The sequence below is a fragment of the Oenanthe melanoleuca genome, chromosome Z (genome assembly GCF_029582105.1).
Source record: "Oenanthe melanoleuca isolate GR-GAL-2019-014 chromosome Z, OMel1.0, whole genome shotgun sequence".
NCBI lineage: Eukaryota > Metazoa > Chordata > Aves > Passeriformes > Muscicapidae > Oenanthe > Oenanthe melanoleuca.
The window spans coordinates 67,165,651-67,186,694 of record NC_079362.1 but is presented as its reverse complement, the minus strand read 5'-3'; the positions used below and the strand labels follow the sequence as shown (position 1 = coordinate 67,186,694).

The following is a 21,044-nucleotide window of genomic DNA, read 5'->3' as shown; positions in this document are numbered from 1 at the left end:
AGACTATCTGCACCAAGATCAGAGCTCCTGATCTGCTCTTTCTGCCCTCGTGCTTTGTACCCCCTTCCCACCATCTGCTCTCCATCTGGCATATAGTGATAGTGGTTCCTCCAGCTGCCCAAGCAGCTCTCTATCTCCTTGACAAACCTTTCACCCTGCACCTCCTTCACTGCTCAAGCCTCTCTGCATTGCTCCCTTTCCAATGCTACACACCACCACAGGTACTGACCTCAGCCATCACAGCTTCCTTTCATAGAGAGCTGATGGAATGTTTGGTGGAGCCTGGAGTCTCTCCTTCTATCCCACTAAACAAAGGGTTTGGACTTCCCCTTTACAGTTCTCAGCCTGTACAGCTTCCAAAGAAAAGCAAATCCTGAGAAACCACATATGCCAATCAAGTATCTGGGGAGAGAGAAGTGCTCAAAATATACTGACCCTAAAAGGAACCATATGAAACAGTGATTTCTCCACTGAAATGAAGCCACGGGCCTGGCAGAGGGTACAAGGTGGCCCAGCTGGTGGTGCTATCTGGGGTTCTGTCGTTTTCACAGCCCCATCATCCTGCCTTGTGCTGCACCAATGGTGCATTAGAGGAGACATCACTGCTGCCAGTGGGACCCTGAGCTGGCACAACTCCTACCTGACCTATCCTGGGATGCCTGTCCATGTCCTGGCTTTGCAGGTGCCATCAGTAGATTGCTATGCCTTTCCAGAGCAGCTTCCTTCACACATGGAATACTGGAGAGCCAAGGTTTTAGCAGGCCCCTGCCACCCCTTTCTTCAGTGCATGGCCCTGCAGAAGCCCCAGGAGCCTGCTGTCTTCCCCATCACACAGCCCCTGAACCAAAGCCTGTCGTAGGGATGCCTTGGGTTTATATTTTTCAGAATCTCAGCTGCTTGGTGTGTAATCTGAACTTCATAATAAATGTTAGTAAGTTCTCTTCACAGAGTAGCTAGGAAAAACAATTCTTTTCTAGCTAGAGAATCAAGGAAAACCAGTACCCAAGGAGCATAAACAACAGTAAGGGAAGGGGATAAGCAAGGGAGTTGAGACTTCATAACCTGGGGATGTGGCTGGACAATTTACCACAATGTGTAGATGAATCAAAACTTATAAAAGTGTAAAAACTCATCACCAGGAGCTTTCTTGGATTCAGCCTGGGTGCAGCCCCAGCCAGGCTCTTGTACTGCCCAGGGTGTATCCTTTCAAGGCCTCTCAATATATACCTATTTTATTCCTTTAACTCTGTCTAGTCTCTGTTCCAGATCAGCCTTTCTAGGCGTCAGTTCATTCATCCTCCACAGAGGCTGGGCAGGTGGGGAGAAGAGGAGAGTAGAGGGCACAGTGTCCTGATAAGTCAGTGTGAGTGGTGTGGATGGCACAGTGCCCAGAGCTTAGAGAGCAGCAGCCCTTTGTAGTATAAATACATGCATAAAGCCACGTGTGTTTCAGCCCAAGATCAGTCCAAGGTCAAGATATTGAGCAGACCTTTAGCAGCATCACAGCAGACCTGGGGGAAAAGGGAAGGTCCTGTCCCATGCCACAACCTCCTGTGAGAAGCCTTATCCCCTTTCAGCCAGCATAAACATGCATAATGCCTTTTATGATCCCTTTGTGTGAGAGTCCAGGCCACAGGGCATCCACAGAGATGCTCCTGAGTGACCCATGAGGAAGGGCCTGCCATGCATCGTGGGGTGACTTACATCTCAGGTGCTGGGCTTGTGGTGACACTCTTGGCTCACCCACAGCCTGCAGCACTGGGTGTCTCTTGTAATTACGCCCCTGAGACCAGTCAGTCCAGGGCTGGTGCAACCAGCCTCTGCAGAACAAGGGCTCTGCAGGGTGGGGTGACCAGCCACCCATGACACAGGTGGACAGAAATGAGGTCACAGCAATCAAAGGCATTAGTGGAACCGGGCTCCAGCATGCAGGACACAGCAGGATCAAAGCCCTGTGCCATTTGTCTCAGCTCTGCCTTGTGCTGGAGCCAGCAGATGTCCCACCTGCCATCTTTTGTCCTGGCTCAAGTGTCCTCTGCTTGTCATGCTGCTCACTTGGGACCATCAGCCTCACATCTGACACTAAGAGAGCCAAGCATAACCCACTCTCTTTCCTCAGTTTTAGCCCAACGTGGAGTACAAGACTGCTGTCTGTGGACAGCCCTGTGCTCTTGTTGTCATGCTGTCAAGATGTCCCCACTAAAAACAACACACACTCCCTTCCCTTGCCTTTGTCTTCATGGAAAATCCCAGGACACCTAGTCCATGCCAGATCCATCTGTGTATGCTGGGGTGCAGGTTTTTCATCCTGAGGCCCATGGCATGTACTGGTGCACTTCCTCAGCAGCCAGGGTGCCTGGACTCATGGAAGAAGACAAGACACAAGGAAGATTGGCAGGGCTGCTCACGGAGCTCGCTAAACATAATGAGATTTTCAACAGCTGGGAGAAGCAATAAAGAGCTGTGATTGAATTGGCTGCAAGTGGCAGATTCCACAACAAACAGCACAGCTGCCTTCCCTCCCCACACTGGGAGGCCACGCTCCAGCCTGTGCTGCCTCAGGCTGCCCTGCCTGGAAAGGGTACAAGGACACAGGAAAGGGCTAGGAAGTGTCGGAGAGCTCACAGTTTTCTAGTGCACAGGGAACTGATCCTTTGCTTTCCAGCTCCTCCAACACCTGGACACATGTCGCTGTGGCAATAGTGACCTCGAGCTGAAGGGCTCCCATGGGCATCTAGAGTACAGCATAGTCACCCTGCTCCCTGTGCCCTGGTACAGAGAGGGGAAACCAAAGGGAAGGCAACAGACAGCAGAGGACAGGCACACAAATTCTCTGCCTGGAGGTGGATGTGTCCATGTTTTCTTTTGTAAATAATCTGTGTGAATGACTTCCCTTTAACCTGCCCTATTTAGTCCAAGCCATAGCTGTGTCAGGAAACAAAACTGCATGGTGTGGATGATTACAGGAGCAAGGATGAGCAGGCCAAGGAGTTACTCACAAAGATTTAGCCTGAGTGACCACTGGCCCAAGGGTGGGGAGCTCCTTGCAGCACCCACCTCCTGCTCAGGCATCTGGGAGAATAAGCAGGGCTCACCACCTCTGCCTGGGGTCAGGAGAGCAGAAGGGACTGAGAGCACCCATCTCTCTCACCCATGCTGATGGGGCTGGGGTGGGATGCACCCTTCCAAACAGAAGCTCAGTGCTCAAAGGGGAATGGTTCTCCAGCATTGCTTCTCCCCAGAAATTTTCTTTTTGTCTGTTCTGAGATGGGTAAGGAAGCCAGGGGAAGCAGGAGGATGCTGGTTTGTTAGTATCAGGATCTCTGGGGTGAACTGTGTGTGTGGTTGCATTCTGTAGGGTCCCTGGCAGGCACTGTGCTGAGCTATGCATGCCCTCACCAGACTTTCCCTACACCTTGCTGTGCTGCTTCTGAGTTCCTCCCTACAGCAATACCAAGCCATACAGATCAAAGGGCACTGATGAACCACGGTGAAGGCTCTAACTGCCCTGGTGTCACAGCTTAACCACAGCCAGCAACTTAGTACCACAGAGATACTCACTCACTCTCCCTCTGCCACAATGGGGAGGAAATTCTGGGGGGAAAAAATAATTGTGGGTAGAGATAAGAGCAGTTTAATAATTTAAACAATATTGTTGTTGCTGCTGTTGTTATTAATAATAATAAAAATTTAAAATAATAATTGTAATTAAAAGGAGAAGGATAAAACCAGAGCGAATTAAATGAGGCATAACACACTTGTTCACCACCCACTTATTGGTACCCAGCAGCTATCAGCAACTCCTGGCCATGATATTCTATGGTATATCTCTTTGAGCAGTTTGGGTCAGCTCCCCTGGCCATGCTCCCTCCTGGTTTCTTGCACACCTGCTCACTGGCAGAGCATGGGAGACTGAAGACTTTGAGTTAGGGTAAGTACTGCTGAGCAGCAGCAGAAACATCAGTGTGCTATCAACATTATTGTCATACTGAATCCAAATCACTGCACTGGAACAGCTACTAGGGAGAAAATAAACTCTATCCCAGCTGAAACCAGGACACTTGTTCTCCTGCAGCTGGGTCACAGGCATCACCTAGTCCGAGGCCAGTCCACTCTAGTATGGCCCCATTTGTCCCAGCACTGCAGCCAGACCAGGTTCTTGCCATCTGTGCTCCTGGCTCACATCTGGCAGAACCACAAGCCCTTCAAGTGTGCTGCAAAGTCCCTGGGTGTCACTATACACAGAGAGTGACGTATAGTAACGACAAAAACTTCTTAGGCAAGAGAAGAAAAAGAAGCATTTTATTGAAAAACAGAACCATATTTATAGAACAGTTCACAAGCCTCAAGCGGGACAGCAGTTCATTGGACAACAGGAGAAAACATCTCCTATCATGTACATCATGACTGTCCCTCAGTCAACACTAGGTGCTAATCTCTGTTTATTAATTCCTTTCTATTTACAAGAAAGCTATCATCCTGGGAAAGGCTCAGGCCGGAGCTGAGACACTATCTCAGCCTGGGAAAAATCCTCCCAGCTGAGAAAGAGAAAAGAAACTCAGAACCTGAGAAAAGGCCTGGCTAAAATCCACCTAGGCCTTCAGCAGTGTCCACACCTGGGGTCTGTTACTAATTGCTTGGCAAGATGCAGGAGATGGAGAAAGGCTGACACAGCCTCCTGGGATGAGCACAGAGCTGCTGAGAGCCACATTTCCCAGGACCAGGTCAAGAGGACAAGGAAAAGCCCTTTCATCTGCTGGGCAGTGTTGAAGGGTGGGAGCATGGCCAGATATTGTGAGATAAGGTGTTCAGGCCAGTTCAGGAGCAGGGTGGGTAATGCTGGAGATATTTGTCCCTACCTGGCATGAAGTGACCAGCTCCTGGTGATCTGTGAAAGTCCCTGTAGTGCTTAATCACTGCAAAAATGTGGATTTGGAACTGTTTGGATTTGGAGCAAGTCAAGAAAAGGGCTTTGGAACAGGTATGGGGACTAGAGCATCTTGCCTATAAAGACAGGCTGAGAAAGCTGGGGATGTTCAATATTCAAGAGAATGTTGTGTGAACACCTCAAAGCAACTTTCCTGTATCTTAAAGGGGGCCTACAGGGAAATTAGAGAGGGACTTCACCAGGAACTGTGAAATTATAGGACAAGTGGGACTGGCTTCAAGCTCAAAAAGAGTAAGTTTAGATATTAGGACTTTTTTTTCCCCTGTGAGGATGGTGAGGCATTGGAACAGGTTGCCTAGGGTTATGGATGTTCCAACCCTGGTTTTGAGCAACCTGTTTTAATGCAAGGTGTTCCTGCCCATGGCAGAGGGATTGGAACAAGATGATCTTTAAAGTCTTTTCCAATGCAAGCCATTCTGAGATTCTGTGCAGTTGTGCTCACATGGCTGCATGTCACGTCACCCCGGGTTACACGTGGTGCAGGCACAGCCAGAGCTGCTGTCCCTCCTTTTCAGAGGTGATGGCTGGCTTTCTTTTATCAGTGTTCTCAATATTTTCAATTTCACTACCCACATGAGGCTTCCAGCAGGCACGCACTCAGCTGGGTTCAGGCATCAGTGCCCCCCAGCCACAGGCACTGGTGTTTTCTTGAGGAGAAGAAAAGCAGGGAGCTGAAATCACTGTCCAGAACTAAGAGACAGGGATGGATGTGGGTTCTGTCTCCATGGATGTCACAGCACTGGCGCCCAGGCATGAGAAGCATCAACAAGAGATAACAGGAGGCAGCAAGCAAATGCTGCCAGGTGCTGTGCTGACTATGCTGGAAGAATATTAATGACACAACAAATACTTGCAGCTCTCGTGCTGCACACAACCCCTCAATGGCTTTGCAGCTGGAGTGACAGGGAGGCAATGGGGGCACAGCAATATGTCTGCACAGCAGGGACCATGCCAGTCCGCGCTGGCAGCTGGATGAGGGCTGCTGCAGCCTGCAGGCAGGGTGCTGGGTGTGGAACATGCATGCAGGCTCAGCAGAACACAGCACACTGGGAAATGTAGTCTGGCTGCATCACCTGGACTGAGTGCTGCTGGACATCACCAGGCTGGGGATGAGACCTTCTCCCACATACCCTGGGGTCCTCAAACTGATCAGGCCTCCTATCATCGTGTAATAATCCCTGCCAGGTGGGGTAGAAAGCATGAGATGTTTTTCAGGAAACAGTCATCTCATAAGCAGGGAGCTGGGGAACATACAGGACATGGGGTGAAGTGGGGGTGATGTGCAATGGTGTGGGACAAGAGAAGAGATCTTCTGACACAGAAGGGAAAAGGATACTTGGGACCAAGAGGCTGCACTCACATTCTGGAGACAAGCTGCAAGGGGAGTAATTTGAGTCAGCCAGTGCTCTTTGTCCTGCTCACCCCTGTGTCTGCACAGCCCCTCCAGGCTGGAAAACCCTCGTGCACTTTAGCCTTGTGCCTGCATTGGCAGCACACCCCTGGCAGCAGCAGCTGTTATTTTCCAGAGCTTTTGCAAAGAAGGAACCTCAGGTTCCTCAGGCTCTTGCACATGGGTGCAGAGGAAGGGACAGCTCAAGTTCTGGCTCTGGGGCTCTGAGCAGGGCAAGGCTTTGTTCAGAGTCAGGGTGGATTACTGCTGGCTCATCCCAATCAGAGCTGTGCTGCAAGGACCCCAGTGCCACAGGCACTGCTGTGGAATAGAGGTGGGAGTGCAGCAAGGACCAGGTTTTCTGTGTGGAGAGCCCCTGTGCCCCTCACTGCCCTGCACAGAGTCTGGCCACCCCACACCTGTAGAGTGCCCTGATCCTTACAGGACAACCCTGCATTTCCAGAGCTCCAGCCTCCCTGGGCTGCTTGAAAGCTCCCACCCTGCTCTGCCTGGGTGATGCACCATTCCCAGCAGGCAGGGTGAAGATGTTTACTAATGCCTGAGCCTTTTCCCTGTGGAAGAGGAAGGGTATGAAACCCAGAAAGAGAAGGGCAAAGAGGACAAAGCCTCCCCCTCCTCTCTCCCCTGCAGATCCACGTGAGCAGAGTACAGCCACGGAGACCTCCTTCCTGCTTTTCTCACCAGGGATTGAGGAGCTTAATTCAGGGTTTGCTGCAGGCTCAGCCCAGCCTGACTTTGCACCCAGCTGCTCAGTGTACTTGCCTGCACCATGGGAGGGATTTGGGGCACTGGAGACTTTTAGCCATGTCTCAGCTCAGCCCTGCTGTGCCAGGCAGGAGCAGAGCGTGATGGAAATAGCACAGTAGAGTTACCAGTGCTGATGAGAGAAGGGACTGCAAATCCTGCAGCAGCAATTTCCACAGTCAGAGCTATCCCCAGGGCTTTAATTTATCCATTACAACTTAATTGGATGTAAACCCAGTCACTTGTGAGCAGCAGCAGCTCTGATCAGGCCATGGTCCTGAATTTCTGTCTTCAAGATGCCTCACCAGGCCTCCCCATCTCTGTTGCAGTGCCTTGACCATCAGGAATCTGCTGCACTCAAGTGGAAGGGAGAAGCTCTGCTTGTTGCCCCAGCTGAGCTGGCTTTGCTCCTCTGAGCAGTGTCCCACACCCCTGAGGAGCTGGTCAGTGGCTGTGGGTGCATCAGCATGCTCACATTTCTGGTGCCAGTGCTGAGCTCAGATAGGCACCCACTGCCACCCATCTGAGCAGCTGCAGCTGGACACCAGCGTGGGAGGGCACAGACCACAGCCTCCTGTCCCCACAGGCAGATGCTGTTCTCTCCTCTCATCCACAGAGCTGCTCCTGTCATTTTGTCAGGCTATTGTCAGCAGGACAGACATGTGAGGCTGAGGAAATCTAAGAATGTGGCCTGTTGCACAGCACTCTACCCCACAGCCTCCCTGGCACATGCTATCCAGCACCCTGCCTCCCTACATGTAGGAAACTTGCCCTGCACAAACCTACTCCCTCTGCAGGCCTGGAAGAGCAGGAATACCATGAATTCCTAGGGGGAGGGCAGGGCACTGTTCCCATTATAAATAAATCAGAGGCTCAGTTCCCTGCTCTAGCCCACAGAGTTAGTCTGCCTCCGTGAGACAAGGAGGAAAACGCAGCTCGTGGTCCAAGGTGTTTATGCTGTGGCTGGTGGCACCTGGAGCAGAGCACTGGCCAAAAAATACCACACCAGGAGATACTTTGTGTGGCTACTCTTACCAGCAGGAAAAGCAGCTAGAGTACTGCAGGGCTTGTGCAGCCAGTCCTACCACACAGGGAAACAGCTGGAGCAGAGCTGTTTGCGGGGAGCTGCAGAGTCAGGGCTCTGGCAGCGCCCAGAGAGGTGGCTGGGGCAGGGCTGGGCCAGCACAGGCAGGTGGATGCCAAGGAGGGCGTCAGCGAAATGTGTGGGACTGAGCAAGGGCAGATCCAGCTGCAGAAAGTGCCTGGGCAGGAAGGACAGGACAGATCAGCCTCACACCAGGCAAAAGGCCTGAAGTAGGGCAACAGGAAGCAGAAGAAAATCAGGGAGAAGTGGAAGAGCTCAGGAAAATAAGGAGGGAGAAAGGGTGCAACAGGCACCGGGAATGCTGTCGCTGAGAGGCTGCACTTTCCTGCTCTTCCACAGGGCAGATCCCACTGCTCCTGGGACACCATCCAGGCTGGGGGCATGGGGACAACCAGAGTCCCTATGCAGAGATCTAAGCCTATACCAAAGGGGCTCAAACTGCCAACAGCTACTTGGAGGAAACTGGTCCCACAACACTGTATAGAGTGGGGCTGGATGTATGGGGAGATCAGATCAGATCTTCATGCCTTTTGTCCATCCATCAGGGACTGGGTGCTAGGAAGACAAAGACAATCCCGTGGCGGAGAATCCCGGGAGAGCCCAGGAGGAGAAAGCAATTCCTGCACCTACAGTGTGTATCCAGGTGGGACCCAGGGGAGGAAGACTCCCACGCCTGTAAGGCGCATCCAGTGGTTGGGGACAGTGAAAGCCCTGTGTCCGCGGGGTGTGCCCGAGCGGCGCCCCGGGATCTCAGGGCCTCGCAGCACACCCTGGCGAGCTGGGAGACGCCCTCTCGGCACCCACCGGAGGCCGGTGCCGGTGACCACGGACACCGGGGCGGGGCGGTGGGGGGGTCCCCGCTGGGCTCGGCGGCGGCAGCGGGTCCCAAGGAGTTAAGGGCTGTCCCCGCCCCGGCCCCGCCCCGCCGGTGCCAGAGCTCGGGGCGGCGGAGGCGCAGCGCCGGGCCGCGGTAGGGGTCGGGGGGGCGCCGGGCCATGAGCGCGGAGCGCCCCGGAGCGCCGCCCGCCCCGCGCCGCCGCCGCCGCCGCCGCCGCTAGCATCGCCCCGGGGGCCCGAGAGCGGCGGCGCCCCGGCCCCGCGGCTGCCCCAGCGGGGATGTGAATGGCGCTGGGGGTGCTCGGCGGGACCGACATGGAGTGGGAGAAGCTGCCGCGGCGGCCCAGCGAGGGCGAGGGGGAGGCGGCGGGGCCGTGGCCGGGCTGCGGGCGGCTGCGGCCCTCCTCGTACCGGGCGCTGCGCAGCGCCGTCTCCACCCTGGCGCGCATCGACGACTTCTACTGCGAGAAGATCGGGGCTGGCTTCTTCTCCGAGGTCTTCAAGGTGTGCGGGGCGGGAGCGCGGGTGGCGGTCCGCGGGGCATCCCGCCGGGATCGGGCGTCCCCCGGGGGCCGCGGCAGCAGCGCAGCCCCGGCCGCGCCCTGGGCTGGGGACTGCGATCCCCGCTCAGCCCTGGCACCGGGCGAGGCTGGCGGAGTTCGAGGCGGTGCCGTGCGGAGGGGACGCGGGGCCGGCGGCGCTCGCCCCGTCCCGGCCGGGCGTTGTGGCTCCATCGCCCCGAGCAGGGGGAGGGGAGCGCCGCTGTGTTTACAGCCGGGGAGCTGAGCGCTCCGAGCGCTCCGAGCGCTGCGCCGTGATTGCGCGGGGGGTCGGGTGGCGGGCAGCCGAGCCCCGGGGACCCCTGTCAAAAGGCTGGGCATCCGAGCCCGCCCAGGGTGTGCCTGTGGCGGGAATCCGGGTAGCGTTCTTAGTCTCTCCAAGGTGATGTCCGGCGTTGCCGGGCCTGCTGAGCGGGTGATGTGCAGGATTCCCCACGGGACCCCTGCGAAGGTGTTTGGGGTGTGATGCCGTAGAACGGCACCGGGCTGAATCCCGGCTGAGCGCCCAGAGCTGCCTTTGTCCTACCTCCTCTCTGGGACTGTCAGGGTGGGGATGCCTGTGTGTGGCCCGTGCCCAGGATACGGGTGTGTGAGTGCTGGTGGGAGCTCAGGGTCTCCAGCTGTGATTCAGAGGTGTATGGTGGCAATATGCTGCCAGCCCAATGCGCTGCTGCTGGGGATGAAGGGCTGTGCCTCGATGTCACCACCACCTCTCCGGCAGAGGGGAGGTGTGTGCATGTGTTGTTTTGATCCTCAGCATCACTTAAAGTGCCGTAAGCCACTGGGCTAGGACTGCCCTTAAGTGGTGATCTAGTGGCTTCATATCCCTCAAAGAGCAGCTTAGAGCTGAGCACAACTCCCACTACCTGCCACCACAGTCGCTGGGGTCACAGGCAGCATAACTGGGTATTCTGGCAGTGTTCTGTGATCTTTCTCCAGCCCTAACACCATTCCCCACCCAGCAAGGAGACCCCAAGACCTGTCTCCTCCTCAAAAGTGGTGAGGGGCTACAGGGAGCGTGCAGAGGTCCCTCTCCTCCATGTTCCCCCCTGGAGTTCCCAGTGGACCCATGACCTCCCTGCTGGCTGGGATCCTGCTATTGATCTCTGGCTTGGAGTGCACAACAGCACCTTGGAGCACAGGGAGGCATTTAATAATATCAGGCGTGGATATGGCTCTTTAATAATGGATGCTCCCGTGCCTCAGCGAGGCCACGGTCTCTTCTTGCGTCGCTGTTTTCCCAGACTCAGCTGGAGCCACAAAATGCTCCTTCCCCCATACATTGTTTAGGTTCTTGGGGGGCCACTGGCACATAGGTTTTGGGGATTGGTAAAGGTTGAGGGGTGGGAAGGGGATCAGGATCAGTAGTCGACATGTGCGTGGTGGCAAGGAAGCAGGGATGGGAGCGGGCCAGATGGGGCTTTGTGCTCGTGCAGTGGGTTGAGTCCAAGAGCTCAGCAGGGTGGTGGGGTAAGCCTGGGATCTGAGCTGGGGTTTGGCCGCCAGAGCTTGCAAGGAGGACTGAGCTTGGTAGGGCAACCCAGGACCTATTTTCCTCCCACCTCCCTTGTTCGTTCTGTGGCTTTCCAAGGCTGTGGGCACTTGAGTCTGCCTCCTCTGTGTGGCTGCTGAGTCCTACATCATTCCAGCCTTGGTGGGTGAGGGGGACAGGGAGGGAACCTGGACATCTCTGCCTCTGCACAGGTAGCTCAGTCCTGGCCTGCAGCTGAGCCAGGGCCAGGCAGGGGACTGACAAGCATCTGACTGTCTTCTCAGCATTAAAGCCAAACAGCTCAGTGTGTCCAAGCCCTAGTGTCCCAAGCTAAGCCCTTCAGTCAAGCACCTCTCTCAGAAAGGCTGTCCAGAGCAAACAGGAGACACCAGTGACAGGAAGCTGCTCTTTTTCATGGCGCTTTTTCCTAGCTGATCCCCCACTGTGCTGCAGAGCAAGGCAGTTTTCCCTCTGGAGCAGCTGGTTCTCATTGCTTTTCCCTGTGTGATTTCAGAGGAACTAGGCCCCCCCATTTCTTCAGATACACAGACATTTCAGGAAGCCACCTCTATTTCCAATTGACTGAGCAGATTGAGCCGGGTCTTTTTGTGCCAGGCATTTTCTCCAGCCCTTAAACCACTGTTGCATCTTTTCCCCAAATCCCTCTCTTACTTTCCCATATGCTGTCTGCAGCAGACATGGGGGCTGTGGGCAGCATCCTTGGGGCTGTATCCAGAGGCTTTCACTCATATGTATCTCAGCCGAATGTCCTGATGTTGCACATCCTCTTGGAAAAGCCATCTCCCAGGGTGCAGCTGTATAATGTGCTCTGCCCAGCACCCCATTTCCATGGCATTTTGTGTTTGTGTGTTCATGTGGATTAGCAGCTCCCAGCCTGGGCAGAGCTCAGAGAGGGTTTTGGCGTCATTATCACTTGCCTATCTCTGCTTGCTTCCCCATCAACCTTTGGGGTTTTCTGTTTACATCCAATTTTCCAGTGCAACTAATGGAGCAAGTCTCTCCCTCTTATCTGCTGCCCTTCATCAGGGTCCTTGCCTTGTTTTACATAGCAGGATGAAGCAGCATGACACTGATGGGGAAACTAAGGCAAGCTGGGAGGAAGTGAATTAGCCAAGGTCAGCCAGCCATGGCAAGGCTGGAGCAGCCCTGGCCCCACAATTGCCTCTTGGGAATCCTGGGCACAGGAAACGTGTTGTGCTGACCAGCTGGAGACATGCCAGCCCCTCTCCTGCTCTATCACAGGGCATGTTCCAGGCTTGCCAGTCGGGGCAGGCAGTGATGTGCCACCACGGTGCAGCCCCGGCTCCTGGTGTGCCCACAGTGCCGCTCCTGGGAGAGCAGGAGGTGGGGGTTGCTGATGCTCAAACACTCTCCAGCAGCAGGTGCTTTGTCTCTTCCTCAGAGAAAGTCTGTCTTGGCTGATTCTGCCTTTCCCATTTGATGAGCACGTTTTGCAGTCCCACCCAGCTATGTTGTTGGGATTCCTGTGAGCTCAGATGCAGCTGTTGTGGGTGGCTGTGGGGTTACCAGTGGCATTGCTAGCTCCCTTGCCCCCCTCCTGTCTTACCCACAGAACTCACTGAGGTGACGGGTGCAGGGTGGTGTCCCTGTGTGACTGTGCCTGTGTGGGGCAGGGGCAAGGGAATATGCAGAGAGTGGGGCTATGTGCCAGGCCATCCCCAGTGCAGGGTGCAGTGGGGCTGGCTGCTGAGACCTCTGGGCTGGGAGATGTCAGGGAGCTTTGCCCCTTGTCTAGACGGGAGTGCCGGCTGTGAGGAGGGAGCAGGCCGTCTGCTCGCTCTGATTAGCATGCTCTTTAAATAAGACTCTAATTTCCGCTGTTAGAAGAGCTCAGATCCCTTGTGCCCGGGCTGGGGCTGCCGCCAGCCCGTCCCATCCCCCAGCCCTGCGTGCTGGCGGCAGATGGGATGGGGACCAACGTGCCACGGCCCCCTGGCTCAGCCACGGTACCCCTGTGAGGTGCCCAATGGACCAGCCATGTGGGATGCCAGGGAGCATCCCTGAGGGGTGAGGGCTCGCCGGTTTCCTGGGTGGGGGACAGTGGCTTGCCCTCCCCCTGCAGCCCCACACGGCTGCCCGGCTGAGCTCAGCTCCAGGGAATGCGCTGGGATTCCTGGGCACCATGCCAGAGTGCATGAGAGAGGCGAGAGGGGACACCTTCCTGCCCGAGGAGGTTGTGCTGCCTGCTGCCTTCCCTGTGTGTCAGTGAGAGAGGAAACTCCTCCAGTGGGGGGTTTCAATCCCCCTGCAGTTGTGGCTGGTGCCCTTTGCTGCTGTGTCTGCATCAGAGGGTGGCCAGCTAGCTAGCTAGCACCTGGACAGACTGGGTAAACTGGGCAGTGCCTGTGGAAGCCATGGAAAGGGAGCATAACTCCTTCCCTGCTGTCTCAGGTGTGGGCTAGCCTTGAGCCAGAGAACTTGCAGGGGAGATGGCAGAACGGAGCCTTGCAAGTGCGCTCAGGACGTTGGACAGCCTCAAGGACATCATGCCCCACAGGGATGGAGTCACAGAAAAAGACATTGGGGCAGGGCTGTCCTGCCCAGGAGCTTCTGGAATCCCTGGGATAATTCCTGGAGAAGCAGCTTTCACCAGACCTTCCCTCCCCCGGGCTGCCTCTCCTCCAGTCTTAAGGTGTCCAACACCATGTGAGTGCGCTCAGACCTCACTCAGCCCATTCCAATGGCAGGTGGTTTTTTAATGAGGAATTAAGCCATGGGCACCTCCCGACCGTGTAGAGCTGAGCTGGTGCCCACCAGATGCTGCTCCCTGATGCCGGGCCACTGCTGCTGGCAGGGAGCTGGCCAGCCCTGTGGCACACGCCGCCAAGTGCCAGCGCTGTGCGTGCCGCGCAGCATTCCTGACGTGGGCGCGTGGCGCCGGAGCCCGGCGCCTCCAGCCATCCCGGCGGGGATGAGCCTGCCCGCGCCGCTCAGCTGGGTCCTGCTGTCTGGCAGCTGCTGGTGCCAGCCAAACTGACCGAGCCAGTCCTGCCAGCCCCACACGGCGTGGGAAGGGAAGGGGAGGAAGCACTGCCACCAGGAGAGCTGGATCAGGAGTGATGGGTTGTGCTGGGCAGCACGCAGTGCCAGAGGCTTGGCAAGGCTGTGGGTCATGCTGGCCTTATCCAGGCTCTGCTTTCCTCAACCCCTGGCTCGGTGGGGAGCTGGAGAGACCAAGTGAGACTGTACCCAGCTTGCTTCAGTCACACAGGCCCCCTCCTTAAAGCCTGCACTGAAGCCTGGCTGAGAGCCCAGTTTCTGTTTCTGGTGTTACCCTCAGCTGCCCCACCGACAGGGATGGGGGTGGAGGGAAGACAGCGATGGTTGAGATGGATGGGTTGCCCCTTGCCCTTGGTCCAGGTATGGCCAAGGGGTCCTAGGGCATCAGGATGGTGTTGGCAGGTGCTGCTGGGCACTGGTGTGGTGAGCAGGGTAGTGAGCACAGGGAGGACTTGGAGCACCATTATATGGGGCGCTCTGGGTGCTCCCCACAGCAGGCACTGCAGTGTCACCCTGGGACAGGCTCTCCCTGAGCCCAGGAGCTCAGTTTGTGCAGAGCTCAGCAAGAAGGAGGGAAATCCACCCTCCCTTCTTCCTGCAGCATGGTGAGGTGCCAGGATAGGGGCCTGTGGTGGCAGGTGTCTGGGGTGTCACCTTCCCACTCGCCCAGGGTCCATTCTGAGCTCTGCTGTCAGGTGGCCCCTGTTGGTGGGTCAGGAGTGCCAGCTGGCTGTCTGGGGCTGGCTGCAGGTGACACAGGTGTAACTGGAGCGGGGTGCCCACAGGCAGGTGTCTCCTTAATTATTCAGAGCCTCTCCATGAGCTCAATGGGCTGATGGTGGTACGGCACAGTTATTCCCTCTCAGTTCCACTCAGACTGGGACTGGTTTGTGTCAGTGCACACAGACATGTAGAAGGATCTTCACAGAGCCCTCATTTCCCCCAGGCCCTTTTGAAGGAATGTGCTGCTGCCCCATCCCCTCGGTATTTTCTGCTGGATAGGTCCCCATCATGGCATGCACCCCAGAAGCAATGCCAGCCAGGGGGTGAGAGGAGAGCCGTGTAGGTCCCAGCATGCCAGCCTCCCTCTGTTGTGGTGGGGACAAGGGCCAAGCTGTGAGCGGGATGAGGGTGCTGGAGATCCTACCTCCGGCCAACCCCCTGTGTTTTTCCTGGGAAGGCAATCCCTGAGGTGAGGGGTGTTGTGGGGGTGTTGTGGGGCTGGCCAGGGGCTGGCACCGGCTCAGCAGCCTCAACCAGCATCGACTAAAAAGGAGAAGAGCAGGGAGCTGACGGCAGCGCTGAGGAATGCCTGCGCCTCTGTGCACAGTGCACAGCTCTGTGTGTGCTGGGGGGCAGCTGGGATCCACTGGGTTGTCCCCGCCACCAGCTGCTACTCCAAGGCGAGGGGTGGGGGTGGCATCCCACCCCCAGCACCTGCTCAGGAGGGGACCTTCAGCACTGGTTTGGCCCCCTCCCGTAACAGTGCAAGGTCAGGGCATCCCATGCTCTTCCCTTGCCCTGCACATGCCAGGGAGCTGCAGATGGACGGGGTGTCCGTGCTTGGCCACACTCCAGCTGCTGTTCTTGGCGGGGGACCAGGCCCCCAGATCGCATGACAGTGTCGGGCTGGGGCTGGCTAAATATACAGCTCATCCAGGCTCCATGCCCTGCCAGGCTGGGGTCAAGCACTACAGCAGTTGGCCACACCTAGAGCTGGTTCTGAGGGGCAGTGTACCCCCTCTTCTCTCTACCCCATGCTGGTAGGGTCTGGCTGGGTGGTGCTGACCCCAAAAACATCCTCCCTGATGCTCTCCAATCCTGTACCTTCCTGTTCTTACAGTGGAGCTGGGCTCATAGCTATGGGAGCTGTTATTGCCCCGTGGAAGTTCAGGGCAGTGTAGCATGGTGGAGGGAGCATAAGAAGGAGGGTGCCCCAGGAAGGATGGGGCTGTGTGTCATCAGTACTGGGAGTGCTTGGAGATGTAGGGAAAGTGTCCCTGGGGTGCCATGAGATGCTTCACTCCCCTCTCTGGGGCTGGGATGGGAGCTGGATGAAGCCTGGTGTCTGTGGGGCTGCAGAGATACATGGGGCTCAGCCTTGCCTGTGTCCCCCTCCAGGTGCGGCACCGCCAGTCAGGGCAGATCATGGTGCTGAAGATGAACAAGCTGACCAGCAACCGGGGCAACATGCTGCGGGAGGTGCAGCTGATGAACCGCCTCTCGCACCCCAACATCCTCAGGTAGGACCTGCTTCCCCACTACCAGCCCCGTTGCCCCTCTTTCCCCTAGCCTGGGGGTTTCACCCCTACTGGTGATGCTGGATAAGCTCTTGGGGGCTGGTCCCTGCCCCAGCCACCCTCAGGTCCCCTCTGTCTGTCTCACAGGTTCATGGGGGTGTGTGTGCACCAGGGACAGCTGCATGCACTGACAGAGGTAAGAGCGTAGCAGCACCCGTGAGTCTCAGGGTTCCTGCAAGCCAGTGATACCTGTAGGAACATGTTCTTGGCCTGTGACACATGCAGGCAAGGCCTGCTGGGAGGCTGTGGAGTGGGATGGTTGGAATATACATTAGGATGAGAGATGGGATTCCAGTGTTTTGGGTGGGGAGAGGGATGCTGTGTTGCGATGGTCCAGCTCTTTCCATCAGTACATCAACGGTGGGAACCTGGAGCAGCTGCTGGACAGCCCTGTGCCCCTCTCCTGGTCCATGCGTGTCAAGCTGGCCCTCGACATCGCCCATGGCCTACGCTACCTGCACTCCAAGGGCATTTTCCACCGTGACCTCACCTCCAAGGTACAGGATGTTCCAAGGCACTGCATTGCTCTCATGGCCCCATACCTGTGCTGCTGCCTTGGTGCCCCAGGCATGGCAGGCTGATGGGCAGGAGGCTGTGCTGTGCAGGAGCATCCTGAAACTGGTAGCCAGGGAGGCAGGGCTGGTGCAGTTGGTGTGACAGGTCTTCCTGTGCCCACAGAACTGCCTGGTGCGCTGCGAGGCCAGTGGCTACACAGCTGTAGTGGGTGACTTCGGCTTGGCGGAAAAGATCCCCACCTACAGGTACATGGGTGGCATCCACCTGTCCATCCCCATCCCTGGAGCCCAGTCAGAGCAGAAGCTGGGGAGGGGTGGATGTTGGGGATGCAGCTAAAAGGGTAGGAAAGGGGGTAGTGAGGTGGTTGTTGGCAGGAGGGACTCCAGGAGCAGTTTGGGAATGGCTAGGAGGGATGAAGAAGGGGTGGTGTGATTGGGGAGGGATGAATTTGTAGGGTTAGGCAAGCAAAGGAGGTTGAGATGGTCACCTGGGATGCTGCAGCAAGAGGATGGGAGGTTGGACATCTGGGGGACTGGGCAGCCTCTGATATTCCACCGTGTCTCCCAGCGAGGGCAGCGAGAAGGAGCCGCTTGCCGTGGTGGGCTCCCCATACTGGATGGCACCCGAGGTGCTGCGTGGGGAGATCTACAACGAGAAGGTGAGGCTGCCCTGTGTGGGACTTTACTCAGGCTTGTGCTGCCAGTGGTTTTCAGTCCTGGGGTGTGCCTAGAGGGAAGGAATTGGGCATCCCTCTGGTGACGAGGTGCCAGAGCCCCAGTGTGGCTCTGCAGGAAGGAGAAGGGCTGTGGCCTTGCAGAGTGGTTGGTACATCACCTCAGGGCTGCAGGGCCCCTCTGTGACTCCCCACTCTCTGCAGGCCGATGTGTTTGCATACGGCATCATCCTGTGCGAGACCATCGCTCGTGTCCCAGCCGACCCCGACTACCTGCCCCGCACTGAGGTGACTCTGGGATGGCAACAGGGGGAGGTGTGGGTCGCAGCACTCGGGCTGGGATCACTTCATGAAACAAGAGGGCGTCATTCTGTGTTGGGCAGAGACCCATGTGCAGGACTGGTACCACATCTCAGGGCTGGCGTGCTGTGTCCCACTTGCTGCCCAGGGAGGGATGGTGTCTGCCAGTAACCTCGGAACCCACAGTGAGCCTGAAAAGGAGAACAGGGCAGTTGGATTCAGGCAGAGAGCAGAAGCAATATCTGTCCTAGCATGCCCCAACCTTAGCCCACTTTGGGGTGACATCAGAGTCCTCCCCGCTGTGTCCCAGCTGGGGTGCTTCCAGGTCCACAGCCCTGCAGAGGGGAGTGGGGAGGGGGCCAGGCCATGTTGGGTCCCCTGGGCGTTCTGGTGCCCCAGGAGACCCAACCTTACTCTGCTTCCTTTCCCTGGTGCAGGATTTTGGTCTGGACGTCACCACTTTCCGCACCATGGTGGGAATTGACTGCCCAGCGGCCTTCCTCCAGCTGGCTTTTCACTGCTGCAGTGTGAGACTCCCACCTCCACTGGCTGCCCTTCCCTGCCAGGACAGGGCAGGCAGGACAGGCCGCCTTGCCTGCTCACCCGGAGAGCAGGGAGCTGCCATTGCTCCCTGCAGGGCTCCCTGGGGTGCTTGAGGAGACACAGACCTGACAGGGAATCCCTCCTGCCCACAGATGGAGCCCACCTCCCGCCCCTCATTCCTGGAAATCACGCAGTGCCTGGAGAGCATCTTGCAGCACCAGCTGGGCGCCGAAGGTGCCAGGGCCACCCTGTTCGGCATCGAGGAGAGTCTGCCTGCATCTGGAACCTCAGCCACACTCAGTGGTACGTGGGCCCCTCGGGGACAGGCCGTAGCAGGGTGTAAAGATGGAGGAGTGTGGGGTTTCCTATCCTGCCCTATCAGCTGTAGGAAAAGGAGACGGGGCTGTGTGAGGTCTGCAGGATAGAGCTGATCCCTGTTCCTCCTTGGGTTGCGCCCCTAAGTTGCTGGGTACCCAACACCCTGTAGCACCCCATACGGGCAACTGCTGGCTGCTGGTGACACTTTCCTGTGCCCATGCCCAGGAGTGGCCAGGAGGTCATCCAGCCACACCGAGCAGTCGCCCCTGCGTGAGCTGGGGACGCAGCACCTGCAGCCAGACCAGCGCCTGTCCCGCAGCCAGTCTGACATGTTCTCTCCCAAGTCACCTACCCTGCTGTGGCCAGTGGAGCCTTACAGTGGGGCCAAGCCTGTGGAGACGTCCCCCCGTGTCAACCCCTTCTCCCAGCGTGAGGACCTGAAGGGGGGGAAGATCAAGCTCTTTGATACGCCGAGCAAGTCGGTCATCTCGCTCACCTTAGACCTGCCACCCCCCGCCCCGCTGCAACTCAGCAACCCTGTGACGCCTGAGCCCGCCGTGGAGGTGCAGTGTGACTTCTCAGCACCCACCACCAGCCCCCGCAAGTGCCACTCTCTGCCCTCCTCTCCGGAGCTGCCCCACCGGGGGGGCCTGGAGCTGGCTGTGGGGTCCTCTCATCCCGCTGATGACCCCCAGTCCCCCACCCTCCTTCCTCACCCAGCACGGGGAGGAGCCTCCACCCCCAGCTCCCGGGCAGAGGAGCAGATGGACTGCGGCCCAGACAGCTCTGAGCTGCCGCAGCCCAGCCTGCTGCCCCTCAACAGCAACTTCATCTGCACCGCACCCTCGGGCACGCGGCCCTGGCAGCCCGACGTGCGAGCCCCCAACGGGCTCCTCATCAACAACAACCACCACGTGATGGTCAGCAAACCTCTGGCCTGGGGCAGTGGGCTGGAGCACGGCTTCTCTGAGTTCAGCATCTCCTGCGCAGCAGCGCTGGAGCGGACGGAGCGCTCGGCCATGCTGCCCGGGCACAGCTCTGGTGCCATTCTGGAGCAGGATGAGGTGCTGCCCTGCCCTGGCTGCTGCCTGAGTCCCTTCAGCTTCAGCTTTGCCTCCATCTGCCACCGGCCAGCGCCCAGTCCGCCCCGCTACCAGAACCTCAACTGTGAGGCCAAAAGCCTCATCTGCCATGATCGGGGCCAGCACCAGAAAGCCCCGGGGCCAGTGCTGGCTGAGCCCAGCCTGAAGCTGCCGGAGGCACAGTCCTAGTGATGGGGACCCTGGGGAGTGGGGTGGAATCCAGCTGCCCCTTGCAGCCCTCTGCAGCCACAGCACTGGGCAGTGCAGGAGCCTGGTACATCCCCACGGTCATCATCACTGGGCATATGGTGGCCACCAGTGGCCATGGTGCCAAGTGCTTGGCTGCCGCGGTGCTGCCCAGGCACTCAGGCACCCACCCCACCAGGATCAGCCTTGGGGATCTGCAGGGAACCCTGGAGGTGGGCTGGGTCTCTGCTGGGGACCAAAGTGCAATAACACCGCTGCCCTGAGCACTGCCCCGAGCGGCAGGGCTGGTCCCCCGCGGGGGCCACAGGGCTCCAGCCCTGGATCCAGGATCCCATTTCCCCAAGGGCTCAGCTCTCTGCAGGCTCTCATAGAGGGGTATACAATGAGCCTGCTGCCTTGGGAGAACTGGGAGTTCCCTGCACCCAGGCAGGTGAAGAGGGACTGGGCTGGGGTAGAGAGGTCAGCGTGTTTATGTGTGTTTTTGGGGATCCTGGGGGGCTGGTGGGTGAACCCATGTGTGTCCACAAGCGTGGGGAGCACAGCCAGTCCCTGACACGGGGAGAAGAGGGCAGGGGACCGTAGAGGGGCAATGCCCATGGGCGGTGCACGGGGAGGATTGCCAGCACTGGGGTTGTCCCTGCCTGACTGATGCTTAGGGTTGGGTGCTGAGGGTTGGGTGCTGAGTCAGCCCAGCACCTCACATCCCCCTGGCACGCAGGTTTGGGAGCAAGATGCTGGCAGAGGGGCCAGGATGCCATCCTGGCATCATGGGGATGGGGCCAGTGGGCAGCACAGTTAGGCTGCCTGGCCCCCGGCAAGGGTGGGAGCCGGCTTTCCTCCCTCCTGCACAATGCACTCGTGAATGCAGAACTCTTTGTGTTTTTTTTTATTATTATTAATAATAATTGCTAGTAATATATACCCAGCTTATTTAAAGTGTTCATTAAAAATTGAATGTCCTAGAAA

The 21,044-nt window shown here is 57.5% G+C and overlaps 2 protein-coding genes across 2 annotated transcripts in view; one reads left to right on the top strand and one right to left on the bottom strand.

Annotated features, from left to right (window-relative positions):
- The window catches only part of LOC130265499 (uncharacterized), a 21,831-nt gene extending 12,626 nt beyond the window's left edge, over positions 1–9,205 (bottom strand). The window contains exon 1 of the mRNA XM_056514599.1: positions 9,013–9,205. Coding sequence (XP_056370574.1) covers positions 9,013–9,205 — 193 coding nt within the window. The remainder of the gene's footprint in view (positions 1–9,012) is intronic.
- On the top strand, positions 9,188–21,044 carry TESK1 (testis associated actin remodelling kinase 1). The gene is made up of 10 exons (XM_056513208.1): positions 9,188–9,549; positions 16,261–16,382; positions 16,527–16,575; positions 16,790–16,936; positions 17,118–17,200; positions 17,523–17,613; positions 17,833–17,916; positions 18,366–18,455; positions 18,624–18,774; positions 19,015–21,044. Exons 1-10 carry the CDS (start codon positions 9,331–9,333, stop codon positions 20,058–20,060), a joined length of 2,082 nt encoding a protein of 693 aa, XP_056369183.1. The 5' UTR covers positions 9,188–9,330; the 3' UTR covers positions 20,061–21,044.

Coding starts and splice junctions, on each gene's coding strand:
- TESK1 (XM_056513208.1), top strand. CDS start 9,331: ATGGCGCTGGGGGTGCTCGGCGGGACCGACATGGAGTGGGAGAAGCTG. Junction 18,456..18,623: donor TGGCTTTTCACTGCTGCAGT/GTGAGACTCCCA, acceptor TCCTGCCCACAG/ATGGAGCCCACCTCCCGCCC. Junction 18,775..19,014: donor AACCTCAGCCACACTCAGTG/GTACGTGGGCCC, acceptor GCCCATGCCCAG/GAGTGGCCAGGAGGTCATCC.